Source organism: Mesoplodon densirostris, chromosome 15, assembly GCF_025265405.1.
Source record: "Mesoplodon densirostris isolate mMesDen1 chromosome 15, mMesDen1 primary haplotype, whole genome shotgun sequence".
NCBI lineage: Eukaryota > Metazoa > Chordata > Mammalia > Artiodactyla > Ziphiidae > Mesoplodon > Mesoplodon densirostris.
The window spans coordinates 42,297,027-42,308,919 of NC_082675.1; the positions used below are offsets into that span (position 1 = coordinate 42,297,027).

The following is an 11,893-nucleotide window of genomic DNA, read 5'->3' on the forward strand; positions in this document are numbered from 1 at the left end:
GCTGCAGCTAGGAGTTTGCATGCCACAACTAAGGAGCCCACCTGCCACAAGTAAGACCCAGTACAACAAAATAAATAAATAAATGTTGAAAAAAACCAAATTAAATATATTGCTTTTAATATAAGGGGGAAATGAGTGAACAATTCCATTTTTGAGGTGAGTTATTTTTTTTTTATGTAGATTTTTTCTTTATTGAGAAACTTAAGACTTGGGTACATCAAATAAAACCAGTTTCTGGGGGGGAAAAATCAAAACTCACAATAGAAAAAAAAAAAGTTAACACTGTTTGGGCCATATCAGAACCCAGAGAATATATTCTTTTAATTGAAAAATTCGAGGTGCTTCATAATTGACCTTTTGATACAAAATGACCTATTAAATTTGCAATTTGTGGTTCTTGGTGTTGAGGTCCATAGGACAAGCTAGGACGTCTTCAAATCTTGAGCTGAATTCCATGAGGGTTTATTTGGCTTTTGAATCGGTTTGTCCTTGTCTAAGAGGTAGCAGCAGCAACAGCGCCCCCCTTCTGGGCAGCTTCTTTCTTGGCGTGATGAGCCTGCAGGACCGCCACAGTTTCATCCACCTTGGAGCGGAGAGACTCGGGGGACCCCAGCATGTGCAGCAGCTCCGAGTTGTCAATCTCCAGCAGCATCCCCGTAATCTTCCCAGCCAGGTTTGAGTGCATCGTCTGGATGAGCGGGAACAAACGTTCACCCAGCATCTGTGTCTGTTCCTGCGGGGGTGCTGCGGCCAGCATGGAGGTGGTCAGCGGCTCCTGCCCCTGTACGTGGACCGCAGGCTGGGGTGCTTGCAGGGGCTGGATGGCGGGGTGAGGGCTGCGGACACTGGAGGCGTACTTGTAAGGTGCAACAGCCTGAGGAGCAGCGGCAGCAACAGCGGCACGAGGCGCTAGGCTCTGCACAGCTGTGGGAACACCTCCAGACGGGCAGCTGTCAGTCAGCCCTTGCTGGGCGGCACCAGCCCCACCAAAGTCCATAGCCAAGCGGTCCGGGCACTCAGACCCGACTCTCTGAGCGGTAGTAGGGAGGCCACGAGAGGCCGGAGCATTACCAGTTGGAGCCAGATGGCGAAGAGCTGGACGGGGCCCAGACTGGCGTATAGCACTTGGCATTCCTTGGAAGCCTTGAGGTCTCCCACCTTGCTGCCAGCGTGGATTAGGCCTCATCTGTGCTAACTGGTTAGGTGTGTAATATGGAGGTCTTCCCTGGGCCTGTGGAACTGCTGGCACAAAGTAGCCCCGAGCTGCAGGCTGGAACTGATTGAAGATGGCATTGGCGGGGAGCGCTCTCATCCCGGCCACCCGCTGCCTATACTGGTTGGTCAGGTGAGCCTTTCTCTCTTCCTTTCTCTGGGCCAGGGCGACATACAGTGGCTTGGAGCCCACGATGCGTCCGTTCATCTCCGTGACTGCTTTGGTTGCCTCCTCAGGGGATGAGAAGCAGACAAAGCCAAACCCTTTGCTTCTCCCATCCTCCAGCATCACCTTAGCACTGGTGATTGATCCAAAAGGAGAAAACTCTTCCCTTAACTTCTCATCATCAATGGTGTCATCCAAGTTCTTAATGTAGAGGTTCACCCCCTGATACCGACTAATTCTCTCCTGTTTCAGCTGTTCAAATTTTCGCTTTAACTCGGCCTGCCGCTCCACTTTCTTCTGTGCACGGCCGACGAAAATGACTTTCCCACTGATTTCTTTTCCATTCATCTCCTCCACGGCCTTATTGGCATCCTCGTGTTTTTCGTAACTCACAAAGCCAAAGCCTTTGGATTTCCCACTGGGATCTCTCATCACCTTGACACTTAGAGTCTTACCAAACTGGCTGAATAGCTCTTTCAGACTCTCATCATCCACCTCTTCCCCGAAGTTTTTGATATAAACATTGGTAAATTCCTTAGCTTTGGCTCCAAGCTCAGCTTCCCGCTCTTTTCGAGACTTGAATCTGCCCACAAACACTTTGCGGTCATTGAGGAGCATGCCATTCATCTTCTCGATGGCCTTGTTGGCAGCCTCCTGGGTCTCGAAGTGGACAAAGGCATAACCCTTAGAGCCGTTCTCATCACACACCACCTTGCAGGACAGAATGTTTCCAAAAGCAGAAAAAGTATCATAAAGTGCCTTGTTATCTATAGATTTGTCCAGGTTCTTGATGAAGACATTTCCCACGCCAGATTTTCTCAAAGAGGGATCCCTCTGAGACCACATGATTCGGATTGGCTTTCCCTTAATCACATCAAAGTTCATGGTATCCAAGGCCCGCTCAGCGTCAGCCGGCTGCTGGAAGTTGACGTAGGCATAACCCAGGGAGCGGCGGGTGATCATATCGCGGCAGACCCGGATGGACAGCACAGGCCCCACAGGACTGAACTTTTCGTACAGCATGGCCTCGGTGACGTCCGAGTGCAGGTCACCCACGTACAGGGAGGCCATGGGGTAGCTGCTGGCCGCAGCGTTCATCTCCCCAGCCCCCAGTACCCCGAGCCCCGCCAGGAGGACTTCTTAGGGGGGGCCACACAGGACAAAAGGGGCTCCGCTCCGAGCCGCGGCCCACAGGTGGCAGTGAAGCTCAGAGAAGCTGGAGTCGGCTCCGAGGGCCGGAGAGGAGTGCGGGGACGGCTCGGACGAGACTGCCCAACCACAGACAAAAGGCTCTCAAAAACAATATGGCCCTCCCTGGGAGTTTGTTAATTTTCAGCTGTCCTGGTCTGGAAGCTCCCAATTTCAAAAAAGGAAAACAATGAAAACGGGGACTGTCCTCCAAATTACAAAAATTCTTCCCGAGGCAACCCAGTGGTGCCCACGGCGGCCTCCGGAACGTGCGTTTCTCTATAAATACAGGCCTCGGGCTCCCGGCGGTTTAAGATTACAGCAGCCCGGGGAAGAGGGAAACCAAGTATTTGTCGGTGCCGACTCGGCAAGCCCAGCGCGGCCAGAGCGCACAACCGTCTCCCACGCCGGGCCGGCGAAGGGCAGCGCGGACACGTGGAGCGCGGAGGCCGGCGCGCGGGGGATGAGGGCGGCGGGCGCGGGGCTGCCACGCGGCGCGGCCGAGCGGCGGGCTGAGGCGCGTGGACGCGGGTGCGCGAGCGGCTCACCACCGGACCGACGCACGGGGACCGACGAACGCCCAGGTGCGGCGGCGGCGGCGTCGGCCAGGCCGGAAGCGTGCAAAAGTGACTTCCCCGCGGGTTCTCCGAGGAGGAGTCGCTCTTTTTTTTTTTCTTTCTTTTTTCAAGATTTTAAAGCGTTTTCGGGTTTTTTTTTTTTTTAATCTTTTTCTTTTTTTCCCTTCAGGCTGCTAGGCCCGAAAGCGGTGGAGGCTGCGGCGACCCGGGGCGGAGAGAGCTGAGGTGAGTTATTTATTTGATGAAAGTAGGGAAGACATCTAGGCAGAGAAAATAGTCTGAACAGAATGGCTTGGTGTGTGTGCCCGTGATGTGTGAGAAAGAAATGCATTTTTTTTTTTCAGAAAAAGTGAGAGAGATAGCCATGGCCTTGTGTGCCATGATAAGAAGCATGGCTCAGTTCTGAAGATAATGAGCCATTGATAGGTGTTGAGCAAAAAAGTGGAGGGCAATGGCGAAGGCTCTATTCCAGAACAAGCACTCTGCAGGCAGAGTGCTGAGGGAAAGCTTGGTAGGGAGCCCAGGGGTAAGGCTTTGGCATGGTGATGGAAGAGATGGCGAAACCTGCTGAGGGTCAACAATAATAACATGGCAGAAACAAGGCACTTGGAGAAACAAAACGATTAGGAGGTAATTTAGGTAGTTTAGGAGGTGAACTCATCAAGTGAACGACTGGGGTGACAGCCTCAACCTATGCTTAGATTTCTGCCAAAGGTGGGTGGTGGTATCTTCACTGAGAGTTATAACACAGAAGGAAGAATAGGATTGCTTGGGAGAGATGATGTGTTCCGGTCTAGAGACACTGAACTTGAGGTTCCTCTCACACTAAAGATGATGAATTGAACAGTTCAGAACAAGAAGAGGTATTGCCAACATGGGTGATCATATAAGGTTTCATTTGGGAGGTGAAGAAAGGGAGATAAGAAAGAAAATATGGAATGAGCAGAATTGCTACAGGTCTAGATGTTAAAGGCAAAAACAGAGGCATGGGATCTGAAGAGAGTCCAGATTGGCTGAATATAACTTGTGAGGGAGAGGAGTTGAAGATAAATCTGGAAATTTTACAGCCAAACAAAAAAAGTCTTTTAATGCTGGGCTTTTATGGTTTTTAAAAAAACATTTGTGTGTGTGTGTTGTTTTGTTTAATGCTGCAGGAAATAAAGCTCTTTTGAGGCTTTTTGGACCACAGAGTTACACAATAGAAGTACTGCTGACTACACTGGCAGTAGTGTTCAACAAAATAAAAGTATTTATAGCCATCACTTTAAAAACACCTACTGTTTTAACACATTAAACACCATGAATCAGGCATTAGCTTCATTTATGATTAACAGCAATTCTGTGAGGAAGGCATTATGACCCTCATTTTACAGATGTGGAAACTGAAGGACAGAGAGGTTAATAAATTTGCCCCGAGTCACACAGCTAGCAAGTGGCAGAGGCTGGTTTCAAACTCAGGTCAGTTAGACTTCAGAGTTCACAGAAGTGACTGGTGGCAACTAGGAAATGTAAGATGTAAAGATGTAAAGATTAAAGGAAGAACCCAGGAACTGGGAACAGCTAGTCCAAATATCAGGTGGATCAAGCTGCTTGTGGTCCAAGACTAGAAAGGAGACCAGAGTGGTGGCAGTAGCCAGGGCAAGGAAATAAGGTTATAGCGGAAGGCGGGGCTGGATCCTGTAGGACCCACAACTGGATAATGGCTTTGGGTTTGACAACAGGAATCCACTAGCAGGTCTTGAATAGGTGACATGTCTGTGCGATATGATCTGACTCATGATTTTGAAAGATCACTATTAGGAATTTTTTGGACAAGTAAGGGTAGGGTACAAGGAGGGAATTCTATGAAAAGGTATAGCACATGGAAAGGAACAGCACTGAAAAGAATTTTTTTTAATTTATTTTATTTTTGGCTGCGTTGGGTCTTCGTTGCTGCACGTGGGATTTCTCTAGTTGTGGTGAGCTGGGGCTGCTCTTCGCTGCGGTGCCTCTCATTGCAGTGGCTTCTCCTGTTGCAGAGCACTGGCTCCAGGCACATGCGCTTCAGCAGTTCTGGCACGTGGGCTCAGTTGTGGCCCGTGGGCTCTAGCGCGCAGGCTCAGTAGCTGTGGCACATGGGCCCAGCCGCTCCGCGGCATGTGGGATCTTCCAGGACCAGGGCTCGAACCCGTGTGCCCTGCATTGGCAGGCAGACTCTCAACTACTGTGCCACCAGGGAAGCCCTGAATAGAATTTTGTGCAGTTAGAATAAAAGGTTCATGTAGAAGGAGATAATGATGAGGCTAGTAATCAGGGTCTTGCAAGGTCTTGGCTAAGAATTTTGAACTTTACTCAGTGGTGGGAACTGAAGAATTTTCAGCAGAGCAATGATATGATGAAATTTGCACTCTAGAGCCCATCCCCCTCCAACAGCTATGTAGAGAATAGAGGAGCCAACTGGGGGCTGAGAGACCAGTAGGCCAGACAGGAAGTGATGGGAGACTGAGAAGGCAGGGGCAACAAAGAGGTCCAGAGGGAGAGTATTTGAGAGAGATTAGGAATGGGGAGATCTTCAAGATGTCTGCAGTGAATATAAGGAGGAATTAAGGGTGAGCCCTGGCTTTCTGGTACAACTGACTAAGTTGATGATAGTGATTGAGAAAATATGAAGCAGATTTTCAAAAAAAGATGGTGAGTCCAGTTTGGACACAGTGACTGATTTATTTAGTGGTATCCAGGTGGAGATGTTCTGGAGATAGGTGGAAATAAGGGTCAAGAGTTCAGCAGATCTTCCAAAATATAGCAGAGGGAGGAACACTCCCAAACTCATTCTACGAGGCCACCATCACCTTGATACCAAAACCAGACAAGGATGTCACAAAGAAAGAAAACTACAGGCCAATATCACTGATGAACATAGATGCAAAAATCCTCAACAAAATACTAGCAAACAGAATCCAACAGCACATTAAAAGGATCATACACCATGATCAAGTGGGGTTTATTCCAGGAAAGCAAGGATTCTTCAATATACGCAAATCAATCAATGTGATACACCATATTAACAAACTGAAGGAGAAAAACCATATGATCATCTCAATAGATGCAGAGAAAGCTTTTGACAAAATTCAACACCCATTTATGATAAAAACCCTGCAGAAAGTAGGCATAGAGGGAACTTTCCTCAACATAATAAAGGCCATATATGACAAACCCACAGCCAGCATCGTCCTCAATGGTGAAAAACTGAAACCATTTCCACTAAGATCAGGAACAAGACAAGGTTGCCCACTCTCACCACTCTTATTCAACATAGTTTTGGAAGTTTTAGCCACAGCAATCAGAGAAGAAAAGGAAATAAAAGGAATCCAAATGGGAAAAGAAGAAGTAAAGCTGTCACTGTTTGCTGATGACATGATACTATACATAGAGAATCCTAAAGATGCTACCAGAAAACTGCTAGAGCTAATCAATGAATTTGGTAAAGTTGCAGGATACAAAATTAATGCACAGAAATCTCTGGCATTCCTATATACTAATGATGAAAAATCTGAAAGTGAAATCAAGGAAACACTCCCATTTACCATTGCAACAAAAAGAATAAAATATCTAGGAATAAACCTACCTAAGGAGACAAAAGACCTGTATGCAGAAAATTATAAGACACTGATGAAAGAAATTAAAGATGATACAAATAGATGGAGAGATGTAACATGTTCTTGGATTGGAAGAATCAACATTGTGAAAATGACTCTACTACCCAAAGCAATCTACAGATTCAATGCAATCCCTATCAAACTACCAATGGCATTTTTCACAGAACTAGAACAAAAAATTTCACAATTTGTATGGAAACACAAAAGACCCCGAATAGCCAAAGCAATCTTGAGAACGAAAAACGGAGCTGGAGGAATCAGGCTCCCTGACTTCAGACTATACTACAAAGCTACAGTAATCAAGACAGTATGGTACTGGCACAAAAACAGAAAGATAGATCAATGGAACAGGATAGAAAGCCCAGAGATAAACCCACGGACATATGGTCACCTTATCTTTGATAAAGGAGGCAGGAATGTACAGTGGAGAAAGGACAGTCTCTTCAATAAGTGGTGCTGGGAAAACTGGACAGGGACATGTAAAAGTATGAGATTAGATCACTCCCTAACACCATACACAAAAATTAGCTCAAAATGGATTAAAGACCTAAATGTAAGGCCAGACACTATCAAACTCCTAGAGGAAAACATAGGCAGAACACTCTATGACATAAATCACAGCAAGATCCTTTTTGACCCACCTCCTAGAGAAATGGAAATAAAGACAAAAATAAACACATGGGACCTAATGAAACTTCAAAGCTTTTGCACAGCAAAGGAAACCATAAACAAGACGAAAAGACAACCCTCAGAATGGGAGAAAATATTTGCAAATGAAGCAACTGACAAAGGATTAATCTCCAAAATTTATAAGCAGCTCATCCAGCTCAATAGCAAAAAAACAAACAATCCAATCCAAAAATGGGCAGAAGACCTAAATAGACATTTCTCCACAGAAGATATACAGACAGCCAACAAACACATGAAAGGATGCTCAACATCTTTACTCATTAGAGAAATGCAAATCAAAACTACAATGAGATATCATCTCACACCAGTCAGAATGGCCATCATCAAAAAATCTAGAAACAATAAATGCTGGAGAGGGTGTGGAAAAAAGGGAACACTCTTGCACTGCTGGTGGGAATGTGAATTGGTACAGCCACTATGGAGAACGGTATGGAGGTTCCTTAAAAAACTACAAATAGAACTACCATATGACCCAGCAATCCCACTACTGGGCATATACCCTGAGAAAACCATAATTCAAAAAGAGACATGTACCAAAATGTTCATAGCAGCCCTATTTACAATAGCCCGGAGATGGAAACAACCTAAGTGTCCATCATCGGATGAATGGATAAAGAAGATGTGGCACATATATACAATGGAATATTACTCAGCCATAAAAAGAAATGAAACTGAGCTATTTGTAATGAGGTGGATAGACCTAGAGTCTGTCATACAGAGTGAAGTAAGTCAGAAAGAGAAAGACAAATACCGTATGCTAACACATATATATGGAATTTAAAAAAAAATGTCATGAAGAACCTAGGGGTAAAATGGGAATAAAGACACAGACCTACTTGAGAATGGACTTGAGGATATGGGGAGGGGGAGGGGTAAGCTGTGACAAAGCGAAAGAGAGGCATGGACATATATACACTACCAAACGTAGGGTAGATAGATAGTGGGAAGCAGCCGCATAGCACAGGGAGATCAGCTCGGTTCTTTGTGACCGCCTGGAGGGGTGGGATAGGGAGGGTGGGAGGGAGACGCAAAAGGGAGGGGATATGGGAACATATGTATATGTATAACTGATTAAATTTGTAAAAAAAAAAAAAAAAAAAAGAGTTCAGCAGAGGGCTTCCCTGGTGGCTTAGTGGTTGAGAGTCCGCCTGCCGATGTAGGGGACATGGGTTCGTGCCCCGGTCCGGGAGGATCCCACATGCCACGGAGCGGCTGGGCCCGTGAGCCATGGCTGCTGAGCCTGCGCGTCCGGAGCCTGTGCTCCGCGGCGGGAGAGGCCACAACAGTGAGAGGCCCGCGTACCACAAAAAAAAAAAAGAAAAAAAAAAAGAGTTCAGCAGAGTTGTAGATCAGAGATGAAGATGTGGGCGTTATTGATATACAGGTGGTAACCTGTGGCCATGGGTGTGGACGTCATCCAGGGGCAGTGTGAGAAGATCCAGGTTACTGAAGGGCACATCCTTGGGGACATACTGACATTTTGGGGTCAAACAGAGAAAGAATAAACTGTGAAGTAGATTGAGGACTGTCAGAGACGTAGTAGTAAAGTGAAAAGATAATGGTCAAGTAAAATAAAACAAAAATATGAATTAGCTGGAGCAATTTAGTAGTAAGCAGTAAGCTTAACAGAAGTTTCACGGAGTTGCAGATAGAGGTCATAGAATGAACTTTCTGAATGCTTTACTGGGAAGAGAAGTAGAAATATGGAATGGAGGCTAGAAGGAATACAGAATCCAGGAAAGATGTTTTTCAAAGAAACCGAAATGGTTAAGTGTGATTTTACGATTTTAAGTTAGAGCTAACATAGAGGAAAGGACTGAATATATTGGAGGGAGGTGATTGAAGAGTACAAGTCCTCTAGAAGGAGGGGAGGCTGGGTGGCCAGCCACAGGCAGAGAGACAGGGCATGGTGCTTCTCCAATCTTCTCTCTCCCTTGAGCAACTTCTTTTATGCACTAATCTTTGGTCAGCTGGCACCAATTCTTCATTTTGATAGTTTAGTTTCATTGACTAATACTGACTAATTTCCTTTTTTTTCTCTGTCTCTCATTATCTCTCTCTCTCTCTCTTTTCTCACTATGCAACTCCTCCCAGCTCAGTCAGCGGTAATCCACTGGAGTCGCCTTGAACATGGCGTTTCTCCTTCCAGTAGCTGTGGGTGGGGCAGTTTCTGTAGAAAAGGCTGAGTGCTGAGTTGGTTTTCAGGCATGTGGCTAGGATATATTTCTTATGTCTAATTCTCACTTATTGTGAGGTAAGTACTCTTATCTCTACTTTTCAGGTGAGGAAACTGAGGCTCAGAAAAGCTTACTAATTAACCCAATGTCATGCAGTCAGTAGGATAGTTGAGCTGGGCTCAACATTTTGGCCTGTATGACTCTAAAGCCCACTTTTCCCTTTACCATGTTGTAAAAGTCACATTCCAGTGGATTTGAGGATTAAGAGGCTGGAGGCAAGGAGGCTTGTAGAGAGGGTTTTTCGGAAACCAGACCTGTGGGGATAAATGGGTGGTGGCAGTGGGAATAGAGAGACATGGGTGGAAGTGTGTGGGGAAGCATGCTTTAGGTAGAATGCACAGACTATGTCTTGAAGAGTTGTAGGGCAAACTGTTTGCTGACTGTGTCCAAAAATGACACTATGTGTGTCCCAGATCTTGGTTTCTAAGTAATAGTCCAGCCTTGGCTGTTTCCAAATCTGGGGCAGAGAAAGTACAAGGTGAACCTGGGATGCCTTATTGTGCCAGAAAGTAACCACGTGCTCAAAGATTAATGAGATCATGTCAGAAGGACACAGGAAGCCACAGAACTGGCTTGAAAGGATCTTCACTGACCAAATTGGAGAAAATTTGAGCAAAAAAAGAACAATGAATAAATAAAACAAAAAGAGTCCCTGAATTCATGATGATATGGGGAAAGGGGGGAGCAAAAAAAAGCGGGCAGCTATTCTTTACAATAAATGTAGAAGGATGATAGAATTAGCAAATCACTACTTTGCAAACCCTAATATAATAAATGATTTTAGGCAAGCATCATTAATGGATGCTAAAACTATCGGGTGGATGGTTGTTGTGTAATAGAATATTCACAGACTTAAAGTATCACCACAGAGTGCCTATTAATTACAAAAGTGAAAATGTATTTTTATAACGGACAGATCTTGTGGACACCAACTATCAAATTTAGCAAAGACAAAATGGTCAGTATATGCCTCCTTATGTGATGCAATAGGAAGCATATAATTTTGCTTATGTAATACTCTTACCATATGCTTAACCTAGGTCTAAACATGAGTAAATAAATCCAGGATATGGGTTACTCCATGACAAAATTGTCCTGAACTCTAAAAGTTTCTGTGTCTTAAGGACAAAAAATAAAATAAAAAAGGTAGGGTGATTATTCTAGCTTAAAGGAAACTAAAGAGACAACCAAATATGAAGAGTGAAACTTAACTGGATCCCAGATTTCTGAAGACTAATAAAAGTTCATTTTGAGATAACTGGGGACATTTGGTTTGGCATGTAAGGAGCTTGGAAGTTACCACTCAATCCTAACAAGTGAAAAGCCAAACAAACAAAAATTAACAATTTTCATTTATTTGTAAATGAAGGAAGGTCACAGGGCAAACAGCTGCTCCGGAGTTGGAGAGGCAAACAGATGGATACAGAGAATCAGAACTTAGATGGATACAGAGAATCAGAACTTATCAGAGCAGGAAACCTGTGAGGAGAAACCTCTGCAGGAACCAGTGCCAGGATAGGAAAACCTTAACTGTAACTGACAAACTGCTGGAGGCTCAATGTGCCCAAGTCTGAGAGTCAAAAAAGCCAGGGAGTCCCAGTCATATGGGGGTCCCCACGCCCTGTCGAGGTTTACCTCCAGGAGCTCAACCAGGCTCTCAGGATGACTCTCAGAGAAAAATCCCGTCTTGCTTCCAACAGGGAGAGAAGAAAAGTAACAACTTTGAAATGCATCAGAGCTTTCTGTTCTAAACAAAGTCTGCCCACAGGAGTAACTAATTAACCAGAGCCTAGCCAGCTGGGGTTTTATCAGGGCCTAAACTACTTGGGGGAAGGGAGATACTCATTTCCTGTCCCACCTAGGGGGAAGAGGAAGGAGTACTTCGAAGCACTTGTGTAGTTCACAGTCCAAAGATACAGGCTCACGAAGAGACTGAGACCTACTCAAAGGACTCTACAAATGCTTCCTCTTCCCCCCACAGTTCACCACCACATTACTAAAGCCCCATTTACAGCAGTTCCTTTTACCTAGTGCATCATGTCCGCTATCAAAAAAAAAAAAAAAAAAAAAAGGCAAAAAGCACAGTTGGAAGAGACAGAGCAACATGTAGAGCCAAACTCAGCTATAGCAGGGATGTTGGAATTATCAGACTGGGAATTTAAAGTAACTATGATTAGGATGGATAAA

General features: G+C 45.2%; 1 protein-coding gene across 1 annotated transcript; it reads right to left on the minus strand.

The window, feature by feature from the left end:
• Positions 1-184: 184 nt before the first annotated feature.
• On the minus strand, positions 185-2,717 carry LOC132502617 (polyadenylate-binding protein 4-like). Its single transcript, XM_060118604.1, has one exon. The coding sequence runs from the start codon at positions 2,474-2,476 to the stop codon at positions 494-496; it is 1,983 nt and encodes a 660-aa protein (XP_059974587.1). The 5' UTR covers positions 2,477-2,717; the 3' UTR covers positions 185-493.
• Between the last annotated feature and the right edge of the window lie 9,176 nt (positions 2,718-11,893).

What these genes read in the sequence shown, in the direction of transcription:
- LOC132502617 (XM_060118604.1), bottom strand. Translation starts at nt 2,476, where the DNA reads ATGAACGCTGCGGCCAGCAGCTACCCCATGGCCTCCCTGTACGTGGGT.